At 34.1% G+C, this 15972-nt stretch overlaps 1 protein-coding gene across 4 annotated transcripts in view; it reads right to left on the bottom strand.

Moving 5' to 3' along the window:
* Window positions 1-1410: 1410 nt before the first annotated feature.
* Window positions 1411-15972, bottom strand: part of LOC124625801 (protein sex-lethal-like) — a 96854-nt gene continuing 82292 nt past the window's right edge. For 3 of the 4 annotated variants that reach the window (XM_047149261.1, XM_047149263.1, XM_047149264.1), the window contains exons 6-7: window positions 5159-5351; window positions 1411-3018 (exon numbers count right to left, since the gene is read on the bottom strand). In XM_047149261.1, coding sequence (XP_047005217.1) covers window positions 5167-5351 — 185 coding nt within the window. In that variant the 3' untranslated portion in view covers window positions 1411-3018; window positions 5159-5166. The remainder of the gene's footprint in view (window positions 3019-5158; window positions 5352-15972) is intronic. The other variant, XM_047149265.1, reaches the window with a different exon arrangement.

Here is a 15972-nt window from a genome sequence, read left to right as displayed (position 1 = left end):
ATTTTTAACACGTACAATAATTTTAACTAATGTATGACTAATTGCCTGTAGGCAAAGGTAGAACACAGGTAGTAGATGTCTCAAGGGTGATATGGCACAAAGGCTGGAAGGAGATGCAGTGCACTGGAACTAGAATTGCTCACGTGTAAATCCACATGGTCGAGAAATGCATATGGTGAGGGAGTAATGAACAGAAAGTTTTACAAAAACAAAATATGTCAGGAAACACATAGTAATAAGGACATCAGGATAGGATGAAGGCTATGTGGAGTGATAAAGCAGACAATGAGAGGTTAGGAAAATGGGCGGAGGTGTTAAGAAAGGTTTCACATAGTTTCGAACAATGATGCATATCTAAATTTTTCACTGCACTCTGTGGCGCATGTACAGCTACACTGTTCTAAAAATGGTGGTTGTACTAAATTTTTAAATGTTGATTCATGTAAAAAAAATTGTAATACTCAAGCGTATGCACTAATTTAAAACTTGTTGGTATACGAATTCCTTATGGTAGATAATGGCAACTTTTCAAAGTACTGAATAAAGTGGAATGTGGGTCATTTTGTAATGAGGGTGCATTGTGGTTGAAACTTAATCTGATGAGTAGGTTTCAAATGAGTGGCAAAGCAGGTGTCTGCTAATGTGGTGACAATTGTATGCTGCTGGATTTCAATAGGCACAAAATAATTATTTACAAATAAAACTACAACAAGCAGGTTCCAAGCAATTGTAGATTGCAGTAAACCAGTTTTCAGGCTGAAGACTAACATCGAGGGAAAAGGGGGGGAGGGTGAGAGAGAGGGAGAGAGAGAGAGAAGAAAAAATTTTGCTTCACTATGAGTCCAGACCACAAAACATTTGTCACTGAACGAGGTTAACTTAAAGTATGGATATGACGTGAGTTCTCAGTATAGAATGAGAATGATGCTGACCAGTGTTTTGCCCAGCTTGTGCCTCTTATACCCTTACCTAAGCTTCCATTTTTCTACTGTTCTTGATATTTGATTTTACTTACAGCTGACTGTCACTCTTCAAGATATTTTCGAACTACTTCATCAGAATTATTTATTTTGACTTTGTTTAATTTTTATGTTTTTAATATTTATTCATTTACCAATCATTTATATCAGAGAAATGTATTAAAATTTTGATATTATGCTCTTCCATACTTCTCTCATACTCAATAACAGCTCTCCTTCCCCCAGTAAAAAACACAAATCACGAAACAAGACTCAACTAATACATTGCAACCACATCACCATTAAATTTCATTTGCTTACTGAAATTTCATATACTGCATCCCAGACAATTTGGTGATGTATGGATGTTCCTCTGCCCAAATTATCATAAAAAACTACAGACTTGAGGACTTAAAAAGGTAAAAACTTATTATAAAATGCAAATTAATGGTCTCAATAAATGAATAATTTTTATTCTACCTTCTTTCTGACTTATTAGATGAACCAATACTGACAGTCTTTTAATCAATGGTATATAAAAACAAATCATTGGGACGTGCAACAATCAAAACAAATGCACAACAAATTAATGAGGTATATTCATATGATGCACAGTAACTGATCCGATTTTAAACACAGCACAAAACAAAACAAATTAACTTTTAATCAATGAGGTGGCGAATCATTTATGAAATAGTAATTACTGTTGTATAGAATCCATGCAACTGTTTCACATTAAATAATTCTCAATGATATGCAACAAGAGACATTATCTGTCTAATTCCAAAAGTTCTTCAATGAGAGTGTCAATTTTGTGCAATACCGAACTGTGCCACTTAATACTAAAATAACTGAATAAATGAGATATTGTTTAGTTCCCTATTATAATAGACAAGACATACAAGTCACTTCATTCTTTTATTTCACTTAGTAATGTCCCTGCTCATTTCCATACATTTAGTATTTAGAATGCACAATATCATATATTTTATTTGATAAACCAGAACATTTAAGTACACTAAAATGAAACTGATGCCTACAACGATTTACAGTGAGGTAACTAATGAGTGAAATATTAATACTGAAAGTCTTCTGTACTCCAAGTCCAAGTGAAGTCTCGGATCAGTACATGTGACAAGTGGCACATACACACACAACAATAAATTTTGCAAACTATTTTCCTTTATTCTATAACAACCACACAGAAAGATAGCTTATTTGTGCTTTTAAGAATTTGAAGAAAGAAAACTTAAGTTATCACTTAGGATATGTAACACAGCAAAATATCACTTAGGATTATTCTGCTCAGCTGCATGCTGAGGCAAGCAGCAGCTGCAGGGACTCTGCCTACACATACCCACATAATTAAAATTTTCTGACCTCTGATATAAAAGATGCAATATCCAGATCTTTTTTTTAGAAGCGGCTGCACTTTTGAGCAGTATTTCAGTACTACACAACTTTTATCCACCAGCGTGATGACTAGACTCGAGAAGGTTGCTTACTGCAATTAGTCACACAGTAAAAACACATTAACTGGATGTCCACCAGTTGCATCGTCATTTCAACATTCTCAACTGTTAAACTATGTTTAATTTTCAATGGTAGACTTTCCTGGGACATCAATGTTCTATATGAAAGTTCATGTAAATGCACAGTTAGAAACAAACATCCACATACCCAAACTTTTTTTGGATGTCTACAATAGAACCTCAAACAAAAAGATGAAAAACACATTTTTCAATAACTGTAGTGGTGTGGCAGTTTGCAAATGAACAATGAAGAAAAATATTGTTATTTAGTATTTAACTGAGGAAAATTTGTGTACAACATCCACCATCAATGTTTTTCACACCTTCAATTCGCTGATAAATTTTAACCGATTAATTCCAACCTGCTCCTACTGCATCATAATGCACTGAAATGCAACAGTCATTTCCCAGATATTAATCTGGCTTGTGGATTTTGTCAAGCCCAGAAGTGTCTATAAACCTCAGTCTAATTTTCTCACTGTTTCCTCAGGCAAGTAGAATTAAAGGGCATAATGTTCCACCAGGATCTAAAAAATGAAAAAACAAAATAAGGCAAAATAAATATAACATTCTTATTAATAACATCAAGCTCAAAGGTTTAACCTAACATTAGTTTTTTGCAACATTTCTTCAATATCTTCTGGCTAGCTATGGCTCACAGGGTAGTGATTACCAAAGACATCACAAAAAGATAGAGAAGATGTGAGGGTGGATGCATAGGAGCTCAACTGAAATTTATCTGTCTGTAATTTGTAAAAAATATAACAGAAAAGTAAGTAAGGGTTATATATAAACTACCAGTGAACGAATGCCTTAAACACAAATAACAAAAATAAGTTACAGTAAAACAGACTGGCTATAAAAGAAGTGTCCTTGTTATTCCTGCTGTAATTTAGGTAATGTTAATAATTCAGATCTGTAGGTGTGAACAATTTATAAAACTTTAGGCACTGAGCTGCTTAAATTACAGAGAGACAATAATGTTTTTCATGAAAATTAATATGGCATTTTCACACTGTGAATCACTGTTTGGGTGTGGTTGCAAAAATTGGGGATCTTATTAACTGTCATAATGTTAGTAACAAATAGAGCTCCTACAACAAATTTAATGATGTATGAGATGCATGCAAGATAAGGACCAAAATATTAGCCACTGTTACGGGCCACATTACAAGGCCAACAGAAGGAATCCAGTTGTATGGAGGGTCCACAACACTGACTAGCTTTAAGCAAAATATTTTGTTTAGAAAGCACTGAAAATAAGAGATGAAAACACCCACATAATGGTAGTATAATCCTTGGAGAACAAATGAGTAAGAATTGTGGCATAAGAGTGTACAATGATTAAATAGACATATAACAAGAAAAAATTGAAAAAAAGTAGTTAATAATGGACTATTTGGCAGACTGAAGGATCAACTCCTCACTGAATGGCGATTCTGACCGAATCATAATCGAGAACACAAGATTAAATGGTTCAGCACAGAACCAATAATTCCCCTGTGAGTGTCACAGTAACGGCACTTTGCACGCAAAGACTTTTTCTCTCCAATCTTAATGTTCCATGCCTACAACATTTTCTGATACCTCTCCCACACTTAGATAAAGTTCACAACTGAAGTTACATTTTTGATCTTACTGCTGTTCCTTTATAGGTAAGACTATAATTCAGTTCTTTTTCTCCTTTCCATAACCTCCACTTTCATCAAACCTATCATAACCTCTCTTTTGAAAACCTCACTATTTAAACTGCAATTAATTCAGGACCACTGCTGAACAGCAAGAGTTTGGACATAAAGTTAGCTTTAAAAAATAATAAATCAATCAGACCCATGACTTGTTTCAAATGGTTTATCAAACATTAATCTACCTGATACAATAACCTGAAAACGAATGTGTGTTTTTTTAATAATATAGGACCAAGAAAACAAAAATTAGATTGGTTTTGTTATTTTTTTTTAAATCTACTGTAATCCACTGTTAATTTTGTTTCCCCTCACTTTAATCTCACAAAATGCCAAGTCAACCACTCATACTCTCTAAATTTGGCTCTCTTCACAACCTTCCTGTTATCTTCTCCCTTTTGCTTTTCGTTATTTATGCGTAATGAGGAACATTTGAAATCACATACTAACATTCAGTACCTGCTGCTGCCATAAACATCACAATGGCAGACTGGGGCAGCAGCTGTAATATTACGAAGAAAAATTTTTGAAGGAAGATTTAATAATGCTAATCATCCCTGATCAGCATATTTTCAAATGACAGAGCAAAACAAGGGGACAAAAACAATATTCCTGAGTTTGAATTTTCAGTGATAATAGCATAAAATGCCTTCAAGAGGGAACAACTATGGATTTATAGTGTTTTAAAGTGTATTTATTATTTATGGTAAGTAATGCATTGCAAGGAACACTGATGAAGTTTCACAACAGCTTTCGTATCTAAACATGCGTCTATATTCTCCCTTCGAAAATAAAAAATGCAACAGCCATAATGCAAAAAATAAAAAATAAAGTTTCAAGGAACAATTTGACATTTTGCACACAACACTACTCGTCTGTAAATGGAATATTACTGAATTGCGAATTTAGTATAATTTTTTTCCAAGAATCAATACAAAGAAACTAACAGAAAAAAAATAAAAATAAAATTTTTTTTACTAACTGTGACTGTTAATTCCAGTTGTACAAACTGTATCCTCCACCCATACCAATGGGATTATATCGGTTATATGTTTTATCTTGTCTCATGACGCCTGGTTGTCCTCCAGCACTTAATACGCCTGCTCCACGAGCAGCAACCCCCGTTCGTGTTATTAAACCTCCCCGTGCACCACCACGAGCAGTAGTTCCGCCGCCTGCAAGATCACACTTTCAACTTCCCTGACCTTTACATGGTGGAATGAGGTTCAAACACAGAAGCAATTATTGTGGCACTGAGGATGAAATACATCTTATTCTAAAAGAAAAAATAACAAACATTATTTTTTTCCTTTGGAAAGCAATTGTTTTATTTGAAATAATCATGTACTTAGCACCAAACACAACCAATTTATATCTGATGGCAATGCTATCGCCATCTGTCAGAGAAAATACAATATAATACATTTTATTTACTTTTAGAGATAAATCACAGCAACTTCCTTAACCTGAAACTAAAAATAATATGATGAAGTCTAAGGTAATAAATTATACCAAGTTTTTCACTTGCAGAAAGAAGTACACAATGCAAAGATATGTGAAATGGCTCTTCTTTAATTACTATAAGGTAAATTTTCCCATATTTCAAGGACAAAATTCTGTAAAACGAAATAATTATAAACACAAATGCTTTTAAGAAAGTTACAAGGCCTATATTGATCAATATCTGTGCATCTATTTTATGATGCAAAATGTTACAGAGAGAAGAGATTTCATTTTTAAGGCCATTTGAGAGAGAGAGAGAGAGAGAGAGAGAGAGAGAGAGAGAGAGAGAGAGAGAGAGAGAGAGAGGGGGGGGGGGGGGGGGGGGGGGGGGATTTAATTTTTCCCCACCAACTTACAGTCAAAAAGTTCAACAAAGCTCATAACTATAGTTTAGTGGAAATAAAATGCCACAAAGGAAAGTAATGGTCTTCTGAACCCACTAAATGTTGTAATAAGTGCATCTTTATGGCCCGTAAGATGCAATGGAAAACAGCAACAGTTAACAACATAACTGCTATGCAAACTCATAGTGTAATCATAATCTACTTCAATAACAATTACTCTTAAGTTACAGGTTTGGATTCATATACATATATATTTTACATACACACAAAAGAAGTTTCTACTATTCACTGATGGGCATATTAGACCTAACACTGATAAAACAAACAGAAAAGACACAAAAACTGTTCTGGTAATAGTTGCAATGAATTCTTTTCAAAGCAACTTGTATTGTTCATACATTTGTATGTTCTGTGAATTACACAGATTGTTATATAGGGTAAGATTGCTGCATATTTTGACAATGGGATGCTTTAAATAATATATGGAACAATGTACAAATATAATGACAAGCAAGAGGTTGCTTACAAAACTAGCTGTAATATGCTACAACTTTTCAAAATGGTTGCATTATTGAACTGAAATACTATTTGTTTCTGGACATAAGTTACCTCAAGATTTAAGTCTGAAAATGGTATTTAGGCATTGATATTCTCATCTTTATGTCCAAAGTATACTTGGGGACCATAGAATGTGTAACTTTCAATAACTTCTCTGTTACTGAAAACTAAAGATTTGTAACTGCATCTGGAAAATTCTAGTCTACTAGTTTGCTTTGTGTCCATTATCAGGAAAATGTGAATTTATCAATTTAGGGAGTTAATGTTAGTCCTCTGCCGTCATTCAGTGAGTTTGGCAGAGTACTGCTAAGGACTGCTAAAACACAGTTTTCCAATGGCTCAAAAGCAAAAGAAAGAACAATAAATAGAGAAGACATCCATTTTCAAGTCATTCTGGAGCAAGGAAGGAATAAATAAAGCAAGAGGGAGAGGAAGAAAGATGGTCTTACTAACATAGGAAGGAATTAAACCAAAGGATTGTTAAGACTTCAACAACCCAAATGAGCAAAGAGCACATGTTTATTTAATAATCTTTCATAGTTCATTTCAAAGTTAAAATTGTATTTATTAACGTGACAGTCTTGCACTTTAACTGCTACAGTTATTACTAAAGGATTCACAACTGTTTTCTAAGTTAAGAAGATTCCTAAAATGAAATTTCACCCACATACATTGTTAGAAAGAAAACTTTCTTTAAAATGCTGGGTAGCAGTTCCACTGCAAGAGCATCATTCACACACATGAACACAGTTTTATTTTTGAAATAAACCACCAAAGATTATTGACTACAATCTTTTACCAACCATGGAATCACTCCACATTTTGATTATTAAAGTCTCAACAGTCTTTAAATTTTATTATCTTGTGTTTGCAACACATTTCTCTTCATAAATATTCCTAACCCCCTTGTTCGGATGTTTGTTTGTTTGTTTCTTTCTTTCTTTCTTTCTGTCTATCATTTCTTTCTTTCTCTCTAGCTATCTATCTGTCTGTCAATCCACCTATCTTTTCTTTCTTTCTTTCCTCAATTCCTTCAGAACTATTTGCAAACTGTTTTTTCTCTGTACGCTTATGAGCATGGAATAGTGATTGTATATTGTAAAGGAAGGTACTCAAAATTAAAAAGCACAGACCACCTTTTTCTGAACCTAAGGTTCATAAACTTTGCTTCTACATGCATAAATGCAAATTCTCACATGTAAGTGCAACCAACACTAAGGGATAATCAAAGATTGAGACCAATTGCAGAAATTCAACCTTTATGACGCCTGGAACCCAATTATTAACAAAAAGGCTTCCAAAACATTCGGTTCACAAGAATAAATACAAGTACATACTTACGAATTTCCAAAACACGAACAATGGAGCACAGCAGGCTAACATAAACAATCTCAGAATAAAAATACTGTCTAAATGAAAATCATGCAAACCCCCATTTAAAAAAAAACTCATGACACTCCACCGCAGCTACTGAATTTCTCTGGCAATAATGAAGCTTGGCGCTCATTTGATATTTAATGGATATTGTTGGAAAAGAGGAAAAGCTGTATATGTCAGTCACAAAGAAAAGGAATCAAATAAATGATCAGTCTAGAAATAACGTTGTGTGAAATATGTCTATAGATTACTTCCAAGCAGCTTTACATATCTCCAAACTGTATACCCCCCCCCACCCCCCCCACCCCCCAAAAAAAAAAAAATAAAATAAAATAAATTAAATAAAAATAAAATAAAAAAATCAAATAAAGCAATACATCAAATTTGAAAATACATGAGATGCTAATTTGCTTCAGTAATAAGAATTTGCATACCCACACTGTATCATGCAGTTCTCATTTCTGGCAGCAAATGTAATAACATCATGATATGGACAGGGGCTTTATAATATAGTACAATTCATTTACAAGATACATTTAATAAGAGCTATATTTTACCATTCAGGTACATATTAACTTTCTTAAAGTAAGTGAAATAACAGTGCAGATGACCATAACTCCCTTGTGCAAAAAAGGTATGTTCTACAGTTCACATAGTCTATTATGGGAACTCTCTGCAGAGATTAAAAAGTTTCAAATTCTTCCACATATGATGGGCATGCTAAAAAGATTGCAATTATTCTTCTTGTTCATTTATATTAACATACGAAATGAAGATACCACATTGAGCACACATGGTCAAGTGTTTTCTCTGTATCATAAATAATACATAAATAATTTCATGCTTTTCCACAATTCAAACCTAGGTTAATGTCATATTAACATGTTTCAATGTAGCATGTGCAGTTATTACTTTATGTGCTTAACTTTACTTCTAACATGAACTGGATCTTCCTTGAAGTAGATTGGGAAGGTGAGATACCAAAGAAAATTTTAGCAATGGAACAACACTCAGTAAAGATGAAACAAACTGAAACTAAATGCCAGATGTGTCTGGTATAACTTGTATTCAATCAGTAACAGATACTAATGTTATTAGGTAACTAACAAATGCAATAACAAGGCATTTCATCATAGAAGTTACAACATATATCTTAAAATGAAAAAGTCAAACACACTGAAAGCCTGCAATAGGAAGTGACGAAACAGGTAAAACAAATCAGACTCTCAAAGCAATAGATATCACATAAACAGGATTACATTCTTATGACAGTAAGACTAACTGAGAACCAAGCTAAAGTTCAAATCATCCTGATTAATTTTTTGGGGAGATATGGGAGTTATAATCTACAAGTGAATAGTAATGTAAGAAATAACAGACAAGTGAACCACAGCCACAAAATAATTAATCTGAGAAATCAAACACAAACAATATGAAATATGAGAAGAATAATGCTCAAGAATTTGCTGTTGAAGGGCAAGTGACCGTGTAACAAATGACAATTTGAAAGCAGTCAGCAAGGCAGTGAGATGACAAGAATGAGTGAGAACCAAACACATTCAAAAACTGATAAGTGCATGAAATGTACTCCAGATAAATTATTCAAGGACGCAATGCAAGCCAAAGAGAAGGGATTATTTCTAACACATGAAGCACTGGTACAAAACTTCCAGTTATTCAGTCAATTTTTCTAGTTTGTCACTTAATACTTAAATTATTAGTGGCTTCCAATGCCCCAAAACTGATTTGTGTGTGACTTTCCTTTTGTGTGCTGTGACTGTGTAATTATTCTGGTCTTTTCAAAATGAGCGAGAATACGGGTGAGAAAACAGAAAATAGAATTAAGTGAAATGCTCATGCACCTATGTTAGTTCTCATCAATAACAGGTCCTTTAATGATAATGATCAAAACTCTATTTTATAAATTAACAATATCAGGCAAAACGAGAGTGTTTAGGAGGAGATCAGTTCATTATAGCCATTAATAATATAACCGCTACAACACTATCAGCATAGTTAAATATGTATCTAGCACTTGTATAACAAAAACAGACAGAACAGAAGATCTGATATATAATATAGCCTTTGCAGTATATTAAATCCTTTTAAACAGAATATGAAATCATCACTGCTCGAGCAATGTATCTTGTGCTCAAGTTAAAAACTAATACAAAAATAAATGTCACTGCTCAATTTCATTATCATACAATGCCTCCCACATCTTCCTCAAGGATGCTGTATCCTCTTACTCCACCCTCAAGATTTTTGGGGAGTCTCTTGCATTTCTGTACTATGACAATGCTGTTCTGTGTTGCATAAAATCACAAGCGTACATGTTCCAGACTAATGTTGTGATAATGGCTTTGGTACGGCCAAATCTCATAAAAAATGACTATATGATTATTTGAAATATACTGTGGATTCTGCAATATTTAAAATAAATGCCCAATACATGACAGCACTTGTCAGAGATGGTTTCAATAACATAATGCACATACCTCTATAACTATTGGTAAATTGTTACGCAAAATCATTCAACGGATTCTATCAGAAGGGAAAAAGTGGCCCTAGCGTACGACTAACCACTACTTTACAAAATGTATTTCTAACGAATTGCCTATTAATGTAATTGCATTAACATGAGTTATTACAAAATTTATTTTGAATAATCCATTCATTAACAACTGCTTAAAAATTAATATTTATCTCGTACTACAAATGTCAATGTTCTGCAAAAACATCTTTTGAGGACAAAAAGAAATAGGAAGGACAAGAACAAGAATGAAAATTAATGCTCTTCCAGTTATTAAATAAAGTGGATAAATAAAAATTTTTGTCTTTCAAAACAGCTGCAAATCTTTTAAATATGCTTCTTACAGATTACTTAAACCAAAATATTGAAATAAATAAAGAAAAAGTTTTCCTTGTGATATATTACAAAAATACTGTACAGCAAAAACATATGTTTTAAAATTCTCATCACATGTTATGTCACTAAATGTCTCTCTCAGTTCAGTACATAACTGAATACAATGCAAAACCAAATTTTGGTATCTTACTTGCTACAATTCTAATACTTCTGAGTACAAGAATTTCTTTGCACATGATGAAATAAACTCACAATAACATGTAATGAAACATTTTCCTAACAGTTAACAGCAACAAATTAACAGTGCCAGGTGTGCTGTTTTCACATTCACATGAGAGATACCAGATCACATCTTGACAACATATATGTTGTTGCTGACACAAACAGAGAAGCTTTCATTGAAAGTTACCCTAAATCAGAAATTACTGTTTGTTTATCTGTTTCTTTTCAAACTTTGTAGCTGAAGCCAATTACTGAAAGCAGCTGAGCATTGACAAGCTGTAAGAACATTGAATGGAGACTGCAAAATCAATCAATACTCATATTATTTATAATTATGTATTTAGAATGTGTCTAATACTGATAAATTCCTTTTTTTGTTATACAAACCATCAGCTCCTTTAAAAAGGCATATAGGGAAAGGAAAGAAAAAAACATAACACATGTAAGTATTTAACACATGTGAAAATAGTTTACTAGATTACACTGTAAATATAATACTAAGAGTTGAAAGTATGTGAATTACTGAAGGACTAAGAGTAATAAATCAAAGATATATTTATACATATCATACATTTTTAAAATAAGGCTATATAAAGTAAACACAATATTGCCAGAACCTTAAAAAGCAGACATGTACTTCTAGCTGCAAGACAACATGAAACTATATTACTGATGTTCATGTTTATTTTGCAAAACTGATCATATTTTGACTGGACTCTCATCTCCCTGTAGCAACCAGAAGAAAGCCTTTGACAATCTCTCTTAAAGTAAAAATGATCCAAAAATAGTTAACAAGCCTTTGACAATCTCTTTTAAAATAAAAATGAGCATAAAATGTTAACAAAAATGTCAATCTGCATGAAGATAACGAAATAATTCTTGTTCTGTGCCTATGTGCACATATGTTACACATATCGAAACAAAAGATAAAGTTATAGTTCAGTATTTCGGAGGGAATATGCAGTACAAGAGACACAATTGGTATATGTTCAAAAAGAGCGTAACTCTTTGGAGTGCAGGCATCATCGTAACCTACCACACATGCAGATGCTTTGAAAAGATGATTGTCACTGTGGCTAACCATATATTTTTCTCAGTTTACCGTTCAGAGGTTCTCTCAACTAACCAACCAATTATTGACTGAAGTTTCACCAGATGACAGGAGAAACACAGTCAGTACTTTTGCCATGTATTTACAACACGAGCTAATATTTCATGGATTGTTGTTCTTGTTGTTCATGGAAGTGTTTAGTGTCTCTCTGTAGCTCTTATTTATATGGCTGTTTATGGTAGGTAGTTGTTTATACAGAGTGGGGCAAATAAAAGTGGCTTGGACAAGAGTATAGGATTGTGTATGAATTTCTGGCAGCATTAACAGAGTAGGAAAAGGCCTACAGTTACTTCCAACAGGATGGAGCACCTGCCAATGCAACCGGCTGAACCTTGGAGTATGTTTACACAATCTTCACGTCTGACGAAGTTGTTAGCAGAGGTCAGTCTGGTCGCAGTCCTTGCTGGCACTCAGATCAACTGATCAGTCAGTGTGTGACTACTTTGTATGGGGGAGCCCTCAGGTCTAAGGTGCATCACAACCACCCTCATAATCTTCAAGAACTGCAGGAGAACATTTCGAATGAGAATGCAGCAATTCCAGCAGTTCAGCTTCGATCTGTCTTCAGCAACTTGCTGAACAGGATCCAACAGTGCCAAGAGATGAATGGTGGTCACTTCCAACATCTGCTATAGTTAGATTACTAACCTATTTCCTTTCCTCTGCTGTGGCTTCATGTACCCTGGAGCTCTGCTCTCTGGATCACTTTTATTTGCCCCTCTCTGTATATATGTATGTAGCAGTTTCAGCAACTGAGGTCAACTGGCTGTTGTACGCATCAACAACTTCAGCTGATGATACTGTCTGAAGATGGCCTAAGTATAGGCCGAAATTGGTCATTTTAATAAAGTACCACCGCAATCTAGTCTGTTTTTTCACTGCTTTTACCTGTATTTACGTGTTGACCTTCGATAAATCTACAAGTGGTATTACTTTTTATCCAAATACAATTTTCTCTGCTTCACATATGTATTTTTGTGTGGTTAGTGCTGCTAACTACCACCCTTCTTCTCCATACAGTATGTCTCACCAAAAAAGAAAAACAGAGGAAGAACGTTACCAAATATTTTTGAGGAAATTCCTTCAAATGACAACAGTGGTGACAGTGATGGAAGTGATGACAATGACTCAACGTTCACCACAGGCTGTGCAAGTTCTAGTCTTGTTTACAATCGTGTCTCGAACAGTAGTGATTCTGAGGATAACAGTGAAAGTGATGAGATAAGCGAAAACAATGTGGTGCCCCTCTATTCCATCAACAGTCACAATAAACTGTAACCAAGAAACAAGAGTTAACCAAGTGTCATTATTTATTTTTATTGGACAGGGTGGTGTGGCTGCAAAAATAAAGAACAAGCTGAACCTAAAGCCATTTGATTTACGTTGCAAGATTTTTGATGGAACACATATAAACCACATAATGTTTCAAACTTATTTGTATGTATGCAACACAGGCACTCAAATCTTTCATCCCCACCAACGAACATGAAATAAAAACTTTTATCGAAATAAATCTTTACTTGGGACTCACTAACTAAAAGACCTAGCTACAGAGATTACTGGAGCATAATCTGAACCTAGGGGATAGTTTTATTTCTATGTTAATACCAGCACAAAGTTAATGAGTAACTTACACCTCAATGATAGTTCGGTGACTCCCGACAGAAACAGTCAGAATTATGACACACTACACAAAGTATGTCCGTTGCTACATCATTTGAACAGGAAATTCCAAGACTGCTACACAACCACACCAGACTTGATGATGCAATGGTTAAATTCAAGGGAAATCACCTCTCAAACAGCACATGAGGGACAAACCTATCAAGAGAGGATACAAAGTGTGGATGTTATGTGAAGAATCATCATACAACTTAAACCTTGATATTTATACAGGAAATGTTTCACAGTCTCTAGTAGCAGGGTTATGATTGAAAGTGGTTCTAAATTTAACCAGTGATCTTCATGGAAAGAATCATATTATTTTTATGGACAATTATTTTACATCATAAGATCTGTTCAAGAACCTAAAATCTAACAGACTGTGCACTTGTGGAACAATAAATCCCAGAAGGAAAACATGCCAAAACTCAAAGAGGAAAACGAATTTGAGAAAGTGGAATTCAATTACAGAATGAGTAATGATGGAATAGTTATCTACAGGTGGAAGGATAACAGGGCAGTCAACATGATTGCTACATATCATGCACCATCGAATGTGTCCACAGTATCCACACAGATAGAAGATGGAACAATAACCAATATCACTTGACCTCTTATGTTGAAAGATTACAATTCCAGTAGGAACTAAGCGGATAATTTTGATAGACTGAAGTCAGACTATGCTACAGACAGAAAAAGCAAGAAATGGTAGATGATACTGTTCTTTCCCTTTGTAGACTGCTTTGCAACAAACAATGCATTCATCATGCCATTATGCACAAGGAGAATGAAATGGAGCAGTTCTCCAATAAAGACTTTCGTTGAGTGGCATGCAAAAGTTTGTTGGCTCCAAAAGTAGTTTCAGTGGCTGCTTCTTCTACCTCTGTATACAAAAATAATTTATCATCTCAGATCAAGGTACACAAGCCATACACAGATGAAAGTATTTGCCACAAAAGCACTAAACATTACCCCATTCACTTGTCTAAAAGAAGCGCAATTTCCAGATAAAGAAAAAACCCCAGTCTGAACTCTGTGGATGTGTTCAGTGTGCAAAGTATCTTTGTGCCTGAGAGCCGGCAAGAACCGAAGTTGGACCACTAACTATCAAACCTGTATACCGTAATGGGATGATGGTTATCTGCGGTGCCCACATTTAATGCTAACATTTTTTATTGTTAAGGTGAATTTTTACAAACGTACTATAGAAAACATATTACAATAATACAACTTAAGTGTTGCTAGTGGCTCAAATTTGAAACATGTAAATTATTGTTCATGCCCTCTGCGATAAATATTTATGGCATTTACTTGCCTCTCAAAGCGTTAAAATACAATCTCAATAATATGACTGAATATATACAGATCAAGTTTAACGGATAAGGATATAAACAGAGGGATTATAATGATTAGATAAGTATATCACAAGAATAACATTAATAAACATTTTTACAAGTTCAAAAAATCATTTAGTGTGTAATCACCTTGTAGGCTAGATTGTACATCATTCATTATGTATAACTGAAGTAGCCTACATTAGAGTACTTCATATACTTGTTAAGAGCTTTCCTTTTTTTTCTTTTTTTTTTTTTAACTTTTGGTAACAGTTATACAGAAAATAACATCCGGATTTACATAACTAATAATGCTGCCATAGAATACTGAATGTCAGTGACATGAACCCCATGAATGAAAGATCCTGTCACAGTGGGGTAGCTTGCATGCCACGAGACAGATAGGTGCATTGCAAGTACAACTACACTGAAGAGGTGTCTGTATAGAGACCATACTAACACATGGTTATTGAAGAGGGAAAACACCCTTTTCAGCAGCTGCAGGGGCAACAGTCTTGATGATTGAATGATATACCTTTTAACATTAATCAACATATATACATTGTGGGAATTAGTTCAGGGAAGCAACACAAAATCAGACAGCAGTAATACAGGAGAAGGTCCAAAATGAATAATAAAATAGGAATGTGGGTGAGCTACTATGAACAACATAGTGAATGCATTATCATAGCCAAGATAATGGTAGAACATGGACTGCAAAGGGGAAGATACCTAGAAGAATTTTCACAACAGTTTATTCATTTGTAACACTTGGATTAAGAATAATAAAAGACTTTTTTTATCCATGGAAGAGAC

Source organism: Schistocerca americana, chromosome 8 (assembly GCF_021461395.2).
Source record: "Schistocerca americana isolate TAMUIC-IGC-003095 chromosome 8, iqSchAmer2.1, whole genome shotgun sequence".
NCBI lineage: Eukaryota > Metazoa > Arthropoda > Insecta > Orthoptera > Acrididae > Schistocerca > Schistocerca americana.
The sequence above is the reverse complement of the archived record's forward strand: the minus strand, read 5'-3'. Positions and strand labels throughout refer to the sequence as shown.